General features: G+C 44.8%; 1 protein-coding gene across 1 annotated transcript in view; it reads left to right on the top strand.

Annotated features, from left to right (window-relative positions):
- Positions 1-21,050, top strand: part of LOC131193699 (zinc finger protein 213-like) — a 53,328-nt gene extending 32,278 nt beyond the window's left edge. Inside the window, exons 2-5 of the mRNA XM_058174174.1 lie at positions 2,159-2,761; positions 3,023-3,137; positions 3,255-3,322; positions 20,961-21,050. Of these exons, the coding sequence (XP_058030157.1) occupies positions 2,348-2,761; positions 3,023-3,137; positions 3,255-3,322; positions 20,961-21,050 (687 nt within the window). The 5' untranslated portion in view covers positions 2,159-2,347. The remainder of the gene's footprint in view (positions 1-2,158; positions 2,762-3,022; positions 3,138-3,254; positions 3,323-20,960) is intronic.
- Positions 21,051-21,444: the final 394 nt, after the last annotated feature.

Raw genomic sequence — 21,444 nt, 5'->3', positions numbered from 1 at the left:
TCCCAGTTGCTGCAAGCAAGCAGCGAGAATGTCGAGAGCAAAAAGTGGGACTCGCCTATTTGGGGCAAGTTTTATCAAGTCGATTGATTCTGCAGAAGTTTCAGTGCCTTTCAGGAATGTAATCCCACTTCTGGACCAACTGTTCTATCGCTCTATCATTTATTAATCTGAGCTATTGCCCCCAACAATCTGGGTCCTCATTTTACAGACCTCAGAAAGAAGTATAGAAGGCTGAGTAAACCTTGAGCTGCTGAGACCTGAACTACAAACTGCTGGCAGCGGGTGATCAGCAGAAGTAGCCTGCAGTACTGCACTCTAACCACTGCGCCACCACGGCTCTTATATACCAGTCCACAAAGCTTTATAGCAAACTTTGAGCAGTTTACAAAGTAAGCATATTGACCCCAGCAATCTGGTCCTCATTTTACCAAACAGAAAGATTAAAGGCTGAATCAACTATAAGCTGGTCAGATCAAACTCAGCTTTTAGCTTTTCCTCCATTTTGGAAATATTTTTCTTTTCTCTTTCTCTTCAGAGCCTTTCCGCGGGCACAAGAGACGGGTCACCTGGGGTGTTCATCAGAATTGGCTGGAGGGGTCTCTGCCCTTTCTGCTTCCCTCCTTCAATGTGAGGCTGAGGGAATAATTTGGGAAGGGCATCTGTATGTATTCAATTCAAGAAATAAAAAACAAATGTATGAAAATCATGTTCCTGATTGTGGCTTCCCTGCCTGTGTCCCACCTTTCTCCACTTAAGACGGGACTTCACAACAACCGACACAAGTTGTGCTTCCCAGAAAGCCTCATGGTCCTCCTCTTCTGACCGCCTGACTGTTTCTGACAGGATTTGGACCAGTGATGGGTTGCTACCAGTTTGCCCTGGAGACTCCGCCCACCTGCCCGGGCGCTTCTGCACATGCGCGCACATGCCCACGAGGAAACCTGTGGCGACGGGTTTTGAAACCCACCCATGATTTGGACACTTGAGGCCTCCTCCAATTTCTGCGCAGCCTTCAGGGCAGCTGATCTTGAGAGAGTTGAGTTCAAATCCTCCAGGGAGATTTTTCTCCATCACCACAAACAGTTCCTGGGCAGGAAGGAGAGGAAGACGGCGAGGGGACTTTCCTCCTACTCCTATGACCATCATCCCTGCCCTTCCCTCAGAGACGCTCCTCTTTCCCGCGCTTTGCAGGGAATCCTGTAGATTTTCGCAGAATCCACTAGGGGGCGCCTTCTCCCAAGAGAAGGGAAAATCAGGGATTTCCCCATTGGCCCACCGGAGGACGAAAGACACGCCTACTTTTGGAGAGGAGGCTGGGAAGGAAATGACATCATAGAGCCTTGCCCCTCTAGGACCTCACACTCGCTCCCCTTAACCCCTGGGGCTCCGCGGAGGCGGAGAGGCTGCGGGAGAGTCCGGCTGGGAAGATCCTGATGTGTCCCGGGTGAGTTGGGGGCTCTTCCCGGGCAAAGGGAGGCGGAGGAGGGAGAGACCCGCGCCCGGCCTTCCTCCGGCTTCAACCCCGGGTCCCATGCTCCACAGCCGCCCTCTCTATGGAGGGGGAAGCGGGGATGCCTGGAAGGCGGCGGAGATCCGGGGAAGGGCCCGAGTGGGGGGAGGGGACGGTCGGCCTTGCGGGGGCCCAGCAGGAGAGGAGAGAAGCCGGGCGAGGAGGAGGCAGGATTCGCACCAGGCTCCCCGAGGGCCCCATCCTGTCTCCGGAGAGTGGGAGAGAAGCAGGGCGGCCTCTCCAGCTTCCTCCTTCCCGGCCCTGCGCTGGGATGAGCCGCTTGGGGCTCCAGGCAGGTTGGTGTTTTGTTTTGTTTTAATTTGCATTTATATCCCGCCCTTCTCCGAAGACTCAGGGCGGCTTACACTGTGTCAAGCAATAGTCTTCATCCTATTTGTATATTATATACAAAGTCAACTTTATTGCCCCCAACAATCTGGGTCCTCATTTTACCTACCTTATGGAAGGCTGAGTCAACCTTGGGCCTGGTGGGACTAGAACCTGCAGTAATTGCAAACAGCTCCTGTTAATAAGACTGTCTTACCAGTCTGAGCCACAGAGGCTCTAGGTTGTTGAGGGTTGTTCAGGTTGAAGTTGTTCAGTTGCTAAATTCCACTTTCTAATTCTTGGCGTTTATTTTTCCTTCAGTCTCAGATACAGAAACTTGAAGCTATTTGAAATCTTTGCAAGGCAAAATTTATTGGGGGGGAAAAGAGCAGAATAACTTGGAGGGATCAATCCTGAGGCACCAGAAATGGTCCTGTGAAGGAAAAGGCATCTGGAGACCCAGAAGAGTCCTCGGAGCCATTTGGAGTTGGTCTGCAGGAGAGAGAAAGGATGGAGACACAACTTTTGGGAAAGGAGGGAGCCGGAAAAGATCCTTCAGCTGCTCAGCCTGGGAACGGGAGGAAGCTCTGGACAAGGATTGGGCAGAAGATCCTGGAGGAGAAAACCATCCTCCCTTCAGAAGTTCTGCCCTGGAACTTCATCCAATACCGGGAGGCTGAAGGTCCCCGAGGACTTTGCAGCCGACTCCATGACATTTGTAGGCGATGGCTGAGACCAGAAAAACACACCAAAGCCCAGATGCTGGACCTGGTGGTTCTGGAGCACCTCCTGTTCCTTCTGCCCCCAGAGATGGAGGGCTGGGTGAGGGAATGTGGAGCAGAAACCAGCTCCGAGGCGGTGGCCCTGGCTGAAGGCTTCCTCCTGAGCCAGATAGAGGAGCAGATGGAGCAGGTCGAATTGCAGGTGAGATACTTTAATCTAGGGAGCTCAAAAAGGAACAGAAAATGTGTTTGAATACTTCATCCCTCCTTCCTAAAGTTCTCTGACATTCATAATAGGTGGAGATGTCCCTCCAATTCCTGTAGGGAATTGTTCCATTGTTTTCTGACTCAACCTCACTGATGAATATTTGGGACTTTGAGGTTGTGTTCCTAATATAAGAATCCACTTTATATTTTGTGATTTACATTAATTCTGCTTCTTTTTTCTTCCTCTTTTTTGAAGGGCTGCACTGTGGAAATAAGGGATCCTGAGGGAAAGAAGAATCCATCAAAGACCCCTCAGGAGCTCTTTTTCAGGAGGATCCCTTGGGTAGATCAAAGTCAGGACACCTCAGGAGGTAATCGAAGCCCTGGTTACCCAGCAAGATCCCATCTACCTTACCTTCTTCTCTTCTGTAGTATACCTCCTCTTATTTTGTTAAGTTACGCAGTTTGTAATTATTTTATCCTTACAGAGAAACAAAGCATGACGTTTTCTGGTTGTTACGATGGAGCTCAAGCAGTGGTTGAACCTCCAAATCAAGTAAGAAAGGGAAAAATTATTAGATTTGTATTCTCCTTTCCTTCAGGAAGTGAAGCGGGTGTGCAGAGTTCTCTCTCCTTCTATTTCCCTCCCTTCTTTGGACTGGATTATTTTTGTGCTCCTATGTGACATGGACAGTTTAATAGCAGGTTCAAGTTGCTCTCACCCAGCATAGCTTCCTCTGTAGAGTATTACAGGGACACAATGGTTTGTCATTTCTACCCTCAGATTCTGTTTAGGAAATGTTTTTTAAAGACCACTGCTTCTGCTAGAACTCTTCCAAATATGAGTTTAGAAGAAGTAATTTTTAAAAAGGGCTTCAAGAAATAAGAATAAACGGATCACATTGGTAGTAACTGCTAGACACCCATTCTTTTTGTCATTCTTTGACTTGGAGCTGTGCAAAGCTAATGAAAAATAACTAAATTCTCACATTGCCACGTTACTATTTTTAAAAAAACTTGTTCATAACCAATAGTTTAAAAAATAAGCAAATCACATTAAAAAATAAAGCAGAGTTTTAAAATCCAAAGAATGACCACATAGAGCATTTAATTGAAGTACATCGAGCTATAAAATAATTTCCAATCCTCTGATTTGTGCCCGGATTAGGAGATCAAACATTCCCGCTTTGCAAAGGCTGAGAAACGGCTTTGCAGAAAATTTTCTTTTCTTTGTTTTCTCCCATTCAGCCAATGACTCAGACTACTAGATCAATGAATGATAGAGCGCTAAATCAGTTGATCCAGAAGTGGGATTACTGAAAGGCGCTGAAAGTTCTGCAGAATCAATCAATTTGATAAAACTTGCCCCAAATATTTCTTTACTCAAAGAAATTTTGAGAATTGTCCATTTTCTCAGCTAAACTTAGGACTTGTGTGAAGCACAGCCATTGAACCTAGTGCATATCTTTGCTTTGAGAATTTGGGAACAATGGAGCAGAATAGCAGAGTTGGTAGGGATCTTGGAGGTCTTCTAGTCCAACCCCTGCTCAGACAGGAAGCCCTATAACATTTCAGATAAATGGTTGTGTCAGCCTCCACTCCAAGCTTCACTCTATTTGTGTTATATGTGTGCAATTTGTATTCAGTAGTTAGATTGCAGTGTCAGTATGTTAAGGTTCCATGAACCTGTCTATCCTGTTCAGATTCAGCTTTGATTCTCTGACATAAAATTAAAGTTTTCTCCATCTTCTTTCCAACACTGCATTCCTGAGATAATCTGCAGGAGCTTTTCCCTATCATTGGACCATGCCTGCCTGACCTTTTTTATCAATATGAGATTTCCATATTCTGTCTCAGATCCAACTTTATCTGTTGTCCAGATGTATTTAGTATCTTCTTTATTTTCAAATGAAGTCAATTTTTTTCTTTATAATGAGGCAATGACAGGCTGTCTTTATATATATATATATATATATGTATGTTTTCTGATTTCTTTTTAGATCTTTGGTTATTCTTTTCTCCAGGAAATTCTACAAACAGAAGAAATAACAGCAATGAGTACCAGCTCAAATTAAATCAGACTAATCTGGAAAAAAAATGGTCTTCAAACACTCTCTCAGAGCACTGCTCCCACCAATCAGTTCAAACTGTGTTAAAGGAAGTGTATCACATTGCTCAGAATAGAGCTGAAGCCTGAAGGAATGAGACTTTCTCTCCACTTCAATTTCTGGGGAGCCGTCAGATCTACTTATATGTAGAATTTGTTTAAATATGTATATGTATATATGTATGTATATACCTGAAAACAAATCTTTTTATAATTGTGTTAATTATAAAAAAAGTATGTATGTATATTTTCTGATTTTAGAAGTATGTAGGTCTTTGGTTTTTGAGCTTCTGTTGTTTGATCTTGTCTGAGATCTACATCTTAGTTTCAGCTGCTGCATGTTATGGATTATTTGAAAGCTAATGTCAGCTGGTCTCCTTCTGTCTGGTGCTTCCACAGTGTTTTTCTGCTTTCTTATTTTTGACATCCTGTACCTCATGAGGTTCTTGTCATTCTCTGTTACTTGGTCAATGCATTCAAATGGCTTATAATATCATCTCTTTGTTCTACTGTGTCTTTTCTATCTCAACTTCTCTGATTATTCTGTTGTTAAAGTGTTATTTCAATATTCTGTTTTGTCAATATATCTGGCTTTAAGTGTTACCAAAGAAGTTGGTTCTCTTTTTTGACTGAGTTCTTGTGTTCTTCTCTCATTATTCTTCTGTTGGTTTTGTCAATGTAGTGGTAAAATGAGATTTCATATACTCCTTGATTTTCTAATCAATTTGTCTTTGGGGTTTTATGGATATTTTTTTTGATCCTTTGTCTTGAATTTGTGTTTGTGGAGGATCTTTGATTCTGTCATCCTTTATAACTGTTATTCTAGTCAAGACAAATCTTATATTATGATCAAGATCCTGTTACTTTGGTGTCTGAAATGATGATTCTCAAATCCTCCTATTCTTTCTTTTTCCGTGTTCAGGAGAGTCTTGTGTCCTTGAGGAGGTGGCTGTGTATTTCTCTGAGGAGGAATGGTCTCAGCTGGATCCTGACCAAAAGCGCTGCATTTGAGTCATGCTGAAAACCATAGGACGTGGTCTCTCTGGGTGAGTTTTTAGTCCCCAATCAGAGTTCAGAAGACAGATTATAGTTACTTTTTAAATTAAAAGTTCTCAGATATCATCTCCTGAGAGAGGAAAAGGTCTGGCTTCTCATTCTCCAAGGAAGGAAGATCAATGTCTTTTTGTTAGATGCTTTCTGTGCCATTTCTTATCTGTATTTTTCCATTTCTATTTGAACTTCTGTGATGAGAAGAATGGGTGTGCTTTTATGTTCTCTGGATTATGTTATTTTTATATCTCAAATGTGAGAACAGAACTTTCACTCAGGCCATGGAAGGATCCAGATTAGATCAAGGCCTGAGATCTTGCACTGATCTCATGATCCTCAAAAATTTTATGCCTCATTTCAGACAGAGCCTAAACCATTAGATCAGTAGTGCAATATCATAGTGACTCTATCACTAATTCCTCTTATGTTCCCCTGATTAGGTGTTTCTTAACTCAAAACTGAATGAACAGTTTGATCTTTTTCTCTAACCTTGTTATCATTTCATTTCTTTTCTTTGAAGGTATAATGAGCAGAGAATCAAGATTCTGAATTGTTCCAAGTGATCAATGCTAAAATGAAATGGAGAACTTTGGAATTCAAATGGAATTAGATGAGAAACCAGTCAAATATTGGAATCAGGATAGCTCATCTTCCACTGATGCTTGATCTTTTCATGCCCAACAAGAAAATTGGAAAAGAATAATGGAAAAGTATGAAACAAATAGTCCCAAAACAAAGAAGGTGCTATAAGAGAATGGAAAGAATTTTGTGGACAATTCTTTCTCTTGAAATATCTTCTTACATCTCAAAAATGATTAACACAAAAGGCCTTATAAATGTTTGGAATCTGGAAAACATTTAGATCAAACAGGCAACTTACTTCATGAAAGTTCACCAAAGAAACAGTGTTCAGAATCACCTGTAGCATAGTCAGGAGAGAAATATAAATGCATGGAGTGTGGAAAGCCTTTCATCAGGAACTTACTATCACAAAAATCCACACAGGAGAAACCATATAAATATGGACATGTGGAAAGACCTTTGCTCAGAGCAGTGGACTTACTATCCACAAAAAATCCACACAGGAGAAGCATATAAATGCATGGAGGTGGAAAGACCTTTGCTCAAAGTCTTATTTTATGATCCACAGGGAGAAGCATATAAATGCAGTGTGGAAGACCTTTTTGAGGTAACTATCCACAAGATCCACACAGGGAAAAACCATTTAAATGCATGGTGTGGAAAGACCTTTGCTCAAAGGTCATCTTATTTCCATAAAAGATCCACACAGGGAAAAGCCATATAAATGCATGGTGTGGAAAGACCTTTGCTCAAGAGGTCATCTTATTTCCCATAAGATGATCCACACAGGGGAGAAGTCATATAAATGCATGGAGTGTGGAAAGACCAGAAGATGTCTTATTCCCATAAGATGATCCACACAGGAGAAGCCATTTAAATGCATGGAGTGGAAAGACCTTTGCTCAAAAAATATCTTATTTCCCATAAGATGATCCACACAGGGAGAAGCCATAAATGCATGGAATGTGGAAAGAGCTCAGCAGTTTTATCCATAAGATCCACAGGAGAAAAGTATAAATGCATGGAGAGTGGAAAGACCTTTGCTCAAAGAGATAATCTTATTTCCCATATGATGATCCACACAGGGGAGAAGCTATATAAATGTACGGCGTGTGGGAAGACCTTTGCTCATAGCCGTGGACTTACTATCCACAATATGATCCACACAGGGGAAAAACCATTTAAATGCATGGAGTGTGGAAAGACCTTTGCTCAAAGAGGTCATCTTATTTCCCATAAAATGATCCACACAGGGGAGAAGCCATATAAATGCATGGAGTGTGGAAAGACCTTTGCTCGAAGAGGTCATCTTATTTCCCATAAGATGATCCACACAGGGGAGAAGCCGTTTAAATGCATGGAGTGCGGAAAAACCTTTACTCATAAAAATAGTCTTATTTCCCATCAGGTGATCCACACAGGAGAAGCCATTTAAATGCATGGAGTGGAAAGACCTTTGCTCAAAAAGTATCTTATTTCCCATAAGGTGATCCACACAGGGGAAAGCCGTTAAATGCATGGAGTGTGGAAAGACCTTTGCTCAAAGGTTATCTTATTTCCCATAAGATGATCCACAGGAAAAGCCATTTAAATGCATGGAGTGTGGAAAGACCTTTGCTCAAGAGTAATCTTATTTCCCATAGATGATCCACACAGGAGAAGCCATTATAAATGCATGGTGTGGAAAACCTTTACTCAAGAGTGGTCTTATTTCCAGGGGTCTCATAAATGCATGGATGGAGAAGTCCTGGCATGTAAGTCCTGGCAGGGGAAGGGAGAAATGGCCTGAATGTCAGTAGTTGGACCATATAAAACAAGAATACAGCATGGAGTGAGGAATGTGAAGACCTTTATGTATTACCAACAACTAAAGATCCACTTAGAATGGAGCCCACAAGGAAACCAGCATAATGCTGAGTGTGGAGACCATTGCTATATAAAGGATCTGCTTTCTAACACTGACAGACAAAGTGAATGCATGGATTGTGGAAGACCTTTTCCTGCCTCCTGAGGACTCATAGGACTTTGCAGCTGCAGAGATGATAGATAAGCCATGTAGGATGGGACCCAAAGTAGTCTTATTTCCATAAGGTGATCACACAGGGAGAAGCCATTTAAATGCATGGGTGTGGAAAGACCTTTGCTCAAAGGGTCATCTTATTCCCAAGATGATCCACACAGGGAAAAACATTTAAATGCATGGAATGTGGAAAGACCTTTGCTCATAACAGTAACCTAAGAATACATAAAAGGATCCACACAGGGAAAAACCATTTAATGTGGGGGTGTGAAGACCTTTATCAAAGAGGTCATTTTATTCATAAGATCCACAGGAGAAGCCGTATAAATGCATGAAGTGTGGAAAGACCTTTTGTTATGACAGGTTCCTGGACTTGATCCCTGGAGGCTGATTAATGAGGAGGAGGAACAGGCAACCTGTTTCCCTGGGTCTCCTCAGTCAAGGAAGGACTGTGCCTGATTAGTTCTTCTGATTTGTACGCAAGAACAATCTTGGATGAAGACTGCAGATGTGACCTGCTCGCACAAGAATGACAAAATCATAGAATGATGAGTCACGGAGTGAAACACTATAAAGCAGGAGGCGGAACTTTGCTTTTGTCTTAAAAGTGGTTCAAACTGTTTCAATGGAGGAAGAATATATTTGTGAGTAATCTTGCCTTATCTAATGTTATGCCAGAGACTTCAGCATGTTAACATCAGACACTGTGTGAGAAGGAATCAACTAAATGTAAATAAACTTGAAAAGAAGGCCTGACTGACTTTTTGTGAGTATTGAGAAACAGACTTGCTCTGAGCAGTAGACTTACTACCCATAAAAGATCCACAGGGAAAAACCATTTAAATGCATGGAGTGTGGAAAGACCTTTGCTCAGAATGGTCATCTTCTCATAAAAGGATCCACACTGGGAGAAAGTATAGCAATATAATTCCACTTTAGACTTATATTTATTTATTTATTTATTAAATTTTTCCGTTCTGAAGGACTCAGAGGTGTATAAAAGATAAAAACCCACTATACACAATTAAACAAAATTTAAAATGGAGCATATTACAACAGTGAACAATTAAATTTGAAACCCTAAATAATAAAACCAATTAAATTTAATAAAACACCAGTGCTTGAATTAATAAGTATGTTTTAAGCTCCCTGAAAGGTCCAGATCAGGCACTTGGCGTGAGCAGGGAGTTCGTTCCAAAGCTAGGAGCTAACAGAGAAGGCCCTGCTGCCACCAGCCAACATTGTTTTGGTCGACACATGAAGATTCTGTGGGAATTACTGTCAGTGGGAGGCATGAGGTAACAGCAGGCGGTCTGTACTTTCTAAGCCATGGACGCTTTAAAGGTGGTAACCAAAATCTTAGTGCGAAGACCACAGAGCCAGTGCAGACTCCTTGGTGTTGAGAAACATGGCTCTTACTATATCTGCATTCTGGACTGCTGCAGCCTCGGGTGCACTTAAACATGTGAGAGCATTGCAATAATCCAAAAGAGTGACCACGTGAGTGACCATGCATAAGGCATCGGTCAAGGAAGGGTGCAACTGGCGAAAAGCGTACTTGGTAAGGCCTCCTGAACAAATGATCATCAAAAGACAGCCGGTCCTGGAGGATGCAATTGCACCCTTTGTTGGGCCAATAACTCGAACAGTTGCATTCTCAGGTGCGGCATCCACAGCCACTCCGTCTTGGAGGGATTGAGCCTGAGTCTGTTCTCATCAGACCCATCTGGCTTCCAGCACCGACAGCACTTGACAGGTTCGTTGGGGTGGTCTTGACAGCTGAGTGTCATCAGCGTACAAATGGTCTCAGAACCACTGGTGGCCTCAGGCTTCATATAGATGTTGAACAGGAGGCGAGAGAATCCCAGCACCCACAAGTGGCGCATCACGGATGATCTCTGAGAATGTCTGTGACCTTGGAAGATGGGAGGAGAACCAGATGCGGTGCCTCCCTTACTCTAACGGTGCAGATGCAATGATGGTATCAAAAGCTGAGAGATCTAATAGACCAGGGCAGAGGAACAACCTCTATACCACTACAATGCTTTACAGTACTGTCTGGGCAGTTCACAAAATCAGCATATTGTCCCCAGCAATCTGGGTCCTTTTACCGACCTCAAAGGTTGAAATACTGAATCAACAATGAGCCCATCAGATTGAACTCTTGTGGGCAATTACCTTCTAACTGCATTCTAACCTCCACCACCATGTCTGTAGATTTTATCTGTATGCATATTGTGCCTTTCTGATCCAAATGAAAGATTGTATCCAACAAAGTGAAATTTAATGTGGAGAAAAGTAGTATTTCACCTGGGCGGAAAACAGATTATGAAACCTGGCTGAAATACAGTAACTGAGAGGGCCTTGGAGTCCTAATGGATGATCACTTAAATATGATTCAGCTGTTGGCAGCAAAAAAACTAAGACAATCCTTGGTTGTATAAACAGGCATAGAATCAAAATCACCTATTAGTAGCTTTTATAAATTAGTAAGACCACACTTGGAATACTGCATCCAGTTTTGGACATTACATTACAAAAGGATGTGTTGTCTTTGGAAAAAGTGTAAAGAAGAGCAGCTAAAACGATTAAAGGCTGAAGACTAAAACATGAAGAATGGTTGGAATTTGGATTTACTAGTCTAGAAAAGAAGGATGGGTGACAGCAGTATTCCAGGACTGAGGCTTCCTCAAGGAGGAGGGTCAATTTATTTTCCAAAGCTGAGGGCAAACAAGAAACAATGCCTGTGAACTAGTCAAGGAAAGAAGCAACCTGGAATTAACTATCTTCTTATAGTGAGGACAACCAGTGGAACAGCTTTCCTTCAAACATTGTGGGTGCTTCATAACTGGATGTTTAAGAAGGCGTTTGATAGTCACTTGTCTGAAATGGTATAAGACCATGGATAAATCCAAGAAAGGAAAGTTTCAGAAGAAACAGAAGGTTTAATTCAACTACATGTCTAGTTTTGGCGCTCAAATAAGTCAGACACGGGAATTTGTAGCTCGGTGTTTTCTGTGGAACAGGTGCAAATGGCTCTTTAGTGTTTAAGGTTCAGACCCTGGTATAGGTTCTTCTGCTTGAGCAGGGCTGGACTAGAAGAGCTCAAGTTCCTTCCAGCTTGATTTGATTCTGAATCCTCAAACCTGCTTCTGCTTTCTTCTTTCTTGCTAAGTAGAAGGTTTTAAAACATGGACATCAGTGGAGATGAAGGTTATCATTTGGCCTGAAAGTGATGTATGGCTGCCAATATTCAAGTGGTGGATTTCCCAATCATTTCAAGAAACTCCTCTGATGAGTATATCCACTAGAGCAAGTTGCAGTCAGAAATGGAAGTCCTGAATCCCCTTACTATTGTTTCAGCATTTTTCCTTTGCTTAATATTGTCAAAATCTGCCTTTCCACCCTGCTTCCCATTATGTCTTGCATGTGATAACTGAAACAAAACCATAAGGAGAGCAGGGGTTATAATGATGCTGAATTAGAAATACAACATGGGCTCTTTGTCCTAATTTTGTGTGATCTTTCCTTGCCTTTCCTCATGTTGGCCATCTCTGCCCTCACACAGTTGTGTGAAAAATATTCTAAGATGCATACATACCTTTATGTCTGTTCATTTGTCCACTCATGGAGTTTTGAAGCAAGTAGTTTTATTAAGGAAAGCAGTGGTAGGAAATGTGGATGCATATTAAGTTCCCTAGCTAGCCTCACTGGCCAACCAAGGTAGTCCTCGATTTACAATCATTTATTAAGTAACCATTCAACGTTACCATGGTACTGAATGATGGTTCTGACTTCCTCCCTCTCTCCTCCCTTCTTTCCATATACCAAATTAGGGATACTCCAGAGAATCAGAATGAAAATTACTATGCTAAGATTACGAATGATCAATCAAGGAAACTTTTGAAAGTCTTTGGGGTCCCGTGCCTCTGCCTGTGCTGCCCGCAATGTCCCAGTTGCTGCAAGTAAGCAGCGACATTGAGAGCAAAAGTGGACTTGCCTATTTGGGGCAAGTTTATCAAATTAATTCTGCAGAAGTTTCAGTGCTTTCAATGTGCAATCCCACTTCTGGACCAATTGATCTATCGCTCTATTCTCATTTATTAACCTGAGCTATTGCTAATCTGAGTCCTCATTTTGACCTCAGAAAGAAGGATGGAAGACTGAGTCAACCTTGAGCTGCTGAGACCTGGTGCCAAGTGCTGGCGGTGATCAGCAAGTAGCCTGCAGTACTGCACTCTAACTCTGCCACGGCTTATATACCAGTCCAAAAGCTTTATAGCAATCTTTGAGCTTACAAAGTCAGCATGTTGAAATCTGGTCCTCATTTTACCAAACAGAAAGATTAAAGGCTGAATCAACTATAAGCCAGTCATATAGAATAGAATAGAATAGAATAGAATTTTTTATTGGCCAAGTGTGATTGGACACAAAGGAATTTGTCTTGGTGCATATGCTCTCAGTGTACATAAAAGAAAAGATACGTTCATCAAGGTACAACTTTTACAACACAATTGATGATCAATATATCAATATAAATCATAAGGAGTTGAAACAGTTTATGTCCAGGATGCGAGGGATCTGCAAATATTTTCACGGCCCTCTTCTTGATTCGTGCAGTATACAGGTCCTCAATGGAAGGCAAGTTGGTAGCAATTATTTTTTCTGCAGTTCTAATTATCCTCTGATGTCTGTGTTTTTCTTGTTGGGTTGCAGAACCGAACCAGACAGTTATAGAGGTGCAAATGACAGACTCAATAATTCCTCTGTAGAATTGGATCAGCAGCTCCTTGGGCAGTTTGAGCTTACTGAGTTGGCGCAGAAAGAACATTCTTTGTTGTCCTTTTTTTAATGATGTTTTGATGTTAGCTGTCCATTTGAGATCTTGCGATATGATAGAACCCAGAAATTTGAAGGTTTCTACTGTTGATACTGTGTTGTCAAGTATTGTGAGGTGGAAGTATGGAAGGGTTTTCCTAAAGTCTACCACCATTTCTACGGTTTGAGTGTGTTCAGTTCCAGATTGTTTTGGTTGCACCACAAGGCTAGTCGTTGACCTCTCGTCTATATGCGGATTCGTCATTGTCTCGAATAGGACCAATCACTGTTGTGTCATCTACGAACTTCAGTAGCTTAACATGGATCATTGGAGATGCAGTCATTGGTATACAGAGAGAAGTGGGAGAGCACACAGCCTTGGGGGCCCTGTGCTAATTGTACAGGTATTTGATGTGATCTTGCTTAGCTTCACCTGCTGCTTCCTGTTTGTTAGGAAGCTTGTGATCCACTTACAAGTCTGTTCCGGTACCTGTAGCTGGTTTAGCTTAGTTAGAAGAATGTCTGGAATGATGGTATTGAATGCTGAACTAAAGTCTACAAAAGGACCCTTGCATAGGTCTTTGGAGACTCAAGATGTTGTAGGATGTAGTGCAGAGCCATATTAACAGCATCATCTGTTGATCTATTTGCTCGGTATGCAAATTGCAAGGGTCTAACAGCGGATCCGTGATGGTTTTCAGGTAGGAAAGCACTAGCCTTTCAAAGGTTTTCATGACTACAGATGTTAAAGCAACTGGTCTGTAGTCATTCAGTTCCTTGATGGTGGGCTTCTTGGCACTGGGATGATGGTAGGCGTTTGAAGCAAGAAGGAACATAACACATCTCTAGTGATTTATTGAAAATATGGGTGAAGATGGGGGCCAATTGGTCAGCACAGACTTTTAAGCAGAAGGAGTTATCTTGTCTGGGCCTGGAGCTTTGAACTCAGCTTTCAGCTTTTCCTCCATTTTGAACTATATTTCTTTTCTTTCTCTTCAGAGCCTTTCCACGGCACAAGAGATGGTCATCTGTGTTCATCAGAATTGGCTGGAGGGTCTCTGCCCTTTCTGCTTCCCTCCTTCAATGAGGCTGAGGAATAATTTGAACTATGTATTCAAGAAATAAAAACAAATGTATAAAATCATTTCTGATTGTGGCTTCTGCCTGTGTCCCTCCACTGAAGACCAGAGTTAGCAACAAGAAGACACAAGTTGTGCTTCCCAGAGTCTCCTGGTCCTCCTCCTGACCGCCTGACTGTTTCTGATAGATTTAGACCAGTGGTGGGTTACCGTTTGCTTTGGATGTCAGATTGCCTCCATCACTGCTTAAGAAAATAAAGATAGCAATGAAGAAAAGCTAGCACTGATACTAATTGTAACTGTACAAGTATATCCTCAAGAACCTCCTCCTCCAGAGTTCAAGCTGTGATAGTCCAATGTCCTTTTCCCTTGGCCACATGGTGCTTCACTTGATGTTCTCTCTCTGTCAATCTTCTGGATGGAATGCAAGCATGCAACCATTAGATCTACGCCAATCTGTTCAAACTGCAATCTCTCCTTCCTTAATGACAGCCGATGCTGGATAAACTCAAACCCCCTATAAATCATGTAAGACAATCAAGAAAACCTTTAACGAAGTAATAAAACAGTAACACTCTAAGTAAATATACACTTAAAATAATAAAGCGGAGGCTGACATTGGCCCTCCTTCAAAAAAGGATGTTAGTCCTGGAAAAGAAAAGAGAAATGTTAGGGTTTATCAGGATATTTGTTATAAAATAGTGCTAGCTTTTTGGGGACGCGAACATCTTCTTTGTTAACCCATTCTGCTTGTGATAGAGGAAAATGTTTCCAAGCTACCAAATATTGGATTTTATTTCTATATTTTCTAGAGTCTAGGATTTTCCTTAACTTCAAAATGTTCTTCCCTTCTATGAGGATAGGTACTGGCTTACAGGGTTAGCTCTAAGGGGATGTGTGTTCAGGTTTCAAGCTAATGGAAAACTGGGTGAATTCTTCTCAAGATTTTTTAGTTCTAGTTGGACAGTCACTGGATTAATGATTTTCACAATGGGGAATGGTCCACATATTTGGGTCCAAGTTTTTTGATTTCTGTAGTTTGCAAATATTTAGTGGACAAGAAAACTTTATCTCCTACTTGGAATTTTTTCTGGAGCTCTCATCTGCTTGTTTTTGTGTGCGATGTGCATCATCTATTGCTTGTGTAATTTTCCATGTACTTTGCAATTGTTCTATCCATTCAGCCAGTGATGGAATCGATGGTTTGTTCAGGAGTTCAGGAATGGGGACAAATTCTTGACCTGAAGCCACTTTGAATGGTGAACCAGTGCTGCTATGAACAGAATTGTTGTAGGCTACTTCAGCAAAGGTAGTAGGTCCGCCCAATTATCTTGTTGATAATTAATGTAACATCGTAGATATTGTTCCAGTACCGAGTTAGTGTTCACAAGATCCATTAGTTTGAGGATGATGGGTGGAGCTTAATCCTTGGGCTATCAGCAAAACTCTTCCAAAATTGAAGTGAACTGCACCCCAGTCTGAGATTATCTTTCCGAACTCCATGGAGTCTGTAGATGTGTTGGACAAACAGCTTTGCCAAAGTTTTTGAAGAAGGTATTTTGGAACATGGGATGAAATGTACTTGTTTGGAGAACAGGTCCTACCCAGATCACTGTATTGCCTCCACTTTTGGGCAATTCCACTATGAAATCCATGGATATTTCTTTCCATGGGGCTGTTTGAAGTAAACCGAGGTTTCAGATGGTCTCTTAGCTACAGACTTGCTACATAAGATTCAATGTCTTTTTTTTGCACCAAAAGTGCCTTTTATTTATTTATTTATTGAATTTTTATACCGCTTCTCCCGAGGGACTCAGGGTTTACAAAGATAAAAACGACAGCAATATACACATAAACGATAACTTAAAAACTTATTACACAGATGGCGAATTAAAACATTAAAATGATAAAACCCCATAAATTATAACATATTAAAATATTAAAACATTAAAACTATTAAAATCCTATGCCAGTCTTCTGTGAATAAACAAATAGATCTTATCAGCTCATCTTTGAGGAGATGCAGTTTTCATGAATAAAAAGCTCCAGCCATTTTAGCATCATCATGAAGTATGGCCTCCCTCATGGATGCTGGGACATACAACTAAAGCCATCACGGTTGCACTCGTGCAATGGGCTGAACCAGTCATCTGTATCCAAGGCTTCTTTCAGTAGCTTTCATCTGGTAGTGCTTCTTGGTTTAGTTTGGCGGATTATGCCAGGGCAGCTAGTTGTTGTAAAGTATCGGCTGCCACTTGTGTAGCTATTGTATTGCAGTCGAAAGAGCATGCCATTTTTCTCCTGAATTATGCAAGGAGAAATTAAAACAGTTAAAATATTGCAGCTTGCTTTGGGGAAAGTTTTCTGGGAGTCTTTGCTTTTAGGTTTTGTGATCAAACCTCAAAGGGTGGTTGGCTCCTCATGTCTCCACGTTTTGAGAGCCCAGTGGACTAAATCTTTCCCATATTGCCCATCTTCTTTGGTTTCAGTCGGTCAGAGGTGAAGGCACAGGTTGTAGCTTTCCTTCAGCAGGGAGTGAAACTACATCACTGGCATCTGCTTCACATATGGTGAGTCCATGTCAGGCTGTTGTGACCCAGGTTCCTGGACTCGGACTCCTGGAGGGATGATTCAGAAAGTGAGGAGGACCTGGTGCTGCTTCCCTGGGCCCTCTCCTCCCTGGCACCCACTCAAAGGGAGGAGGAGGGGCAGGCCTGATTCTCCGGGCCTTCTTCTGATTTGGCAATGCCCCAAGAACAGTTTTGGAGTGCAAGACTGCAGACGTGACGGCGCCAGAAGAGTTGGGACAAAGTCATAAGAATGATGAGTCATCTGCAGAGACTATAAAAGAGGCGGGACTTCCTGGTTTTTGTCTTGGACAAAGCAATGAATTTTGAGCAAACTGTATCAATGGAGGAAGAATATATTCGTGAGTAATTCTGGCCTTATCTATAATTTCCTCGTTATCTCCAGAAACTTGGCAGGCCCGTGGGTAGACGTGGCCAGGACATGTATCTATGTAAATAAAGGAAAAAGGAAGGCCTCTGACTGACTCTTTGCTGGGAGTATTGGGGAAGGGAAACAGAACATTTTGTCCAAGACCTGACTAAAACATCTTCCACCAAAGATGGACCAGCAGGTACAGCAGCAGTTACAGCAGCTACAAGCGCTAATCAACAGCTCCAGCAGCAAGTGGCTCACTTGGCAGGCCAACTTGCTGCCAGGAATGTGCCTGCAGCCCCCATCCTCCCACCTCCTCCTCGCCGCAAGTGTCCGATAACCGTGCCGGATAAGTTTTCTGGGCAGCCTGAGATGTTCCCGACCTTCTTGGGACAGTGCCAGCTCTACATGGCTATGAGGCCAGAGGATTTCCCAGACGACCGGGCTAAGGTGGCCTTCGTGATTAACCTTCTTCCGCTCGGCTGCTCGATGGGCCACGCCCTCTTGCTCCAGGACAGCCCCTGCTGGCGGACCAACAGCGTTTTGGCAGCACCTGCGCATCATGTATGAGGACCCGTTCAATGCTGACGGCAACCAGGCGCCTTAAGGAACTCCGTCAAGGGAAACGCCTGCAGGAGTACATCGCCGAATTCGCCTTTTGTGCCAGGACTCTGACTGGAATGATGCAGCGCTAGGACGTTGCTCCAGGAGGGACTCTCAGAGGAATTGCAAGACGAGCTGGCCCTGGTGGAGGCGCCATGACCTCGACAACTTGGTGCCCTTTGTCTCCGCCTCGATGCCCGTCTGCAATGGCGACCGTCCGTCGCACCCCGGGACCTCCGCCGACATCTGCACCCCCACTTCCTGCACCACCAGCACCCAGGGTCGCCCCACGCTTTGTAACCGCTATGAAGAGCCCATGGAGTTGGGAGCGCCAGACCTCGCCTAACAGCCCAGGAGCGGAACCGAGGCGCCAAGGGGATTGTGCCTGTACTGTGGGAGCCCGCCACTACCGCTTCTTGCCCCAGAAAGCGTGGCACGCACGCCGTCCCGAATCACAGCGTGACCAATCGAACGGAGCAGGCCCGACTGGGAAACCCTAGGTCGGGCACGTACTAAGCCCCACTGGACGCTATGGAAGTAGACTCTGGGCCCCTCGGCATCTGATTCTGGACACACGGATATGGTTGGGGAACCAGTCGGACGGGCTCCAGGCGCATGCGCTGGTGGACTCAGGGCCACAACAAACTTTATGGACCAGGCCTTTGTGACCCAGTTTGCGGTCCCCGTGGTTCCGGTGGACCCTCCGATGCGGGTAGAAACAATTGATGGACGAGAACTGGTGTCTGGCCCCATTAAATTCGCCACCCAGCCTTTGTGCCTGGCTATTGGGGACAATGAGGAGACGATCCAATTTTATGTCACGGCGGACCTTCATTTTCCCTTGGTCCTTGGGTTGGCCTGGCTTCGGACCCACGATCCTCAGGTGGCCTGGTCGCGGAATGCCATCTCTTTTCCGAGTCTGCCATCTCCGAGAATGCCATCTCTTTTCCGAGAATGCCATCTCTTTTCCGATGACGGGCCGGAAGATGGCAAGTTAAAGTCCCCCATGACTAAAAGTCTGGGGGTCTCAACTGCCACCCCGGCCAGCACCTCCAGGAGCTCGGGCAGGGCAGCTGTCACGTAGCAAGGAGCCAGGTACGCGATCAGCAAACCCATCTGACACCTATGACCCCATCTCACAAAGAGGGATTCGCACCCGGCAATCTGAGGCACAGTGGTCTCCCTCGGCTCTAGACTCTCTCTAATCACAACCGCCACCCCCACCCTACCTGGGCCCTCGGTTGATGGAATGCACGGAAACCCGCGGGCACATCTCAACGAGGGCACGCCTTCCGTGCCCAACCAGGTCTCCGTAATGCCTATAAGGTCCGGAACCCCCTGAATAAGATCACAAACAAGGGGGCTTTGTTCACCACGGACCGAGCATTGCACAACATCAACAAGGCCCGGGCTCTGAGGATCCTGACCATCCGGGAACGGAGAAGTCCAGGGGTCGGAGCGTGATCGCTTTCAGACATCGAGCACGCCCCAAACTTGGTATGACCCCTCGCCCGCCATATCTGCCTCTCCCACTTACCGTGTCAATAGAACCACCTCATCAATAGGAACACCTCCACCCCCATAACCTCCGAACCTGATAAAGAAAGACCGCCGCGAGCATGTGCAGAGACTGGCCCTTACCCGACGGGTTACCCCCATTGCCCGCCCTTACCCTCCCACCCCTTAAAAGTTCCCTCTCTAAAAAACCCCACAAGCTCTTCTTTTTCGCATGCCACCTCTGTGGGTCCCAAGACCCGTCATGGAGGCCGGCCCTCGGTAGTGAGGAGGGCCATTCCTGCGAGGCGGGGGCACCTCGCAGGCGCAAGAGTTCATCATAAGTATAGTGCGTAGCAGCTGAGACTAAGAATCGGCAAAAACAAAAGCTCCATCTCCGAATGGCAGGTGGTAGCAGATGGTACTAGTCCAGAATGAGGACGGACGCAGAATGGAACAGCGATAGGCACCAAATGACAGTCTAGGTGGTATTCTGTCGAGTGTATAGTCCAAACATCCTGGAACCGGGGGTGAGGGGAGATGGCACTCCAGTCCTTGGGCACATCCTCCTCCGTCTTCCTCTGTCCCCAAATAAGTCCCATTGTCTCCCCCAAAAAGTCCTAATAGGACCAAAAACGGCCATAGAAGTCCCAAAAAGGCCGAGGGGGGCATGGATGATGTTATCACAGTCACAACCACAGACTGGTTACAGGGGAACCGCCCGAATGCCTCCATCATCTCCCCGCAAACCTCCAACAACCCTCCAGACATGGCCAGGAATAAATCCTAACCACCCCAGAGGCCAGGTCTCTCCAGCCTTATCCCCAAGAGGCCAGGCCCATATAAAGGCTGAACTTCTCCGAGAGGCTGGAGGATATGAAGGCTGCCAAGTCCACAATCCGGCAGCAGGGAGAAAGCCAACAAACCGTGGCACAAGAGGCAGATGGCAGTAATAAGGGTGGATGTAATACCTCCGCTATCATCCAGATCGTCCAAGTTGCAGAGGCTGAAACCCCCAAAGTCCGAAGTCCATAGTCAGAAGAGGGCCGGAAGGAGTCAAGGCTGAGGCCGCCAGCGAGGCAAGCGGCGGAGGCTGCTGGACTCATCGCCCCACCTCCGAGCCTCAGAACATGGCCTCCGAATCCACCGCCAGCCTACCCGGCCTCGTTCTCGGCAGCCATGTGTAAGAGAAGGTCCAGAGACCTCTCCCATGATGGATGGATGGATTGATGGACGAGAACTGGTGTCTGGCCCCATTAAATTCGCCACCCAGCCTTTGTGCCTGTCTATTGGGGACGATGAGGAGACGATCCAATTTTATGTCACGGCGGACCTTCATTTTCCCTTGGTCCTTGGGTTGGCCTGGCTTCGGACCCACGATCCTCAGGTGGCCTGGTCGCGGAATGCCATCTCTTTTCCGAGTCTGCAGTGCGTCGACCACATCCGCCACACCTGTGCCGGCCAGAACGTCCCCATCCCTGCCATCTCCTTGCCTCCTGAGCTGACCGACTTCGCCGACATGTTCAGCAAGAAGGAGGCGGACCAATTACCCCCGCAGCAGCCCTACGATTGCCCCGTGGACCTTCTGTAGCACACTGCCTGTGGGAAGCCTGTATTCCATGTAGGAGCCCAAATTGGCTGCCCTCAGGGACTTCCTGGACAAAAATCTGGCCCGAGGGTTCATCTGGCCTTCAAAGTCCCCTCTCTCGGCCCCAGTCCCCTTCATGAAGATGACAGGGGACTTGCACCTGTGCTGCTATTACCGCCGGCTAAATGCCATCACGGTGCGGAATCGCTACCCCCTGCCGCTCATCCCAGAGCTGCTGGAGAGGTTGTGGGAGGCCACGATCTTCACCAAGCTCGATCTCTGGGGGGCCTACAACCATGCGGATGCGAGAGGCGAATGGAAGGCGGCATTCGGCACCATCGGACACTATGAATACACTGTCATGCCGTTCGGGTTGACCAACGCCCGCCAAATAAAA

This window comes from Ahaetulla prasina, chromosome 2, assembly GCF_028640845.1.
Source record: "Ahaetulla prasina isolate Xishuangbanna chromosome 2, ASM2864084v1, whole genome shotgun sequence".
In the NCBI taxonomy this organism is placed as follows: domain Eukaryota; kingdom Metazoa; phylum Chordata; class Lepidosauria; order Squamata; family Colubridae; genus Ahaetulla; species Ahaetulla prasina.
Note: the sequence above shows the minus strand (reverse complement) of the source record. Positions and strands in the feature narration are given on the sequence as shown.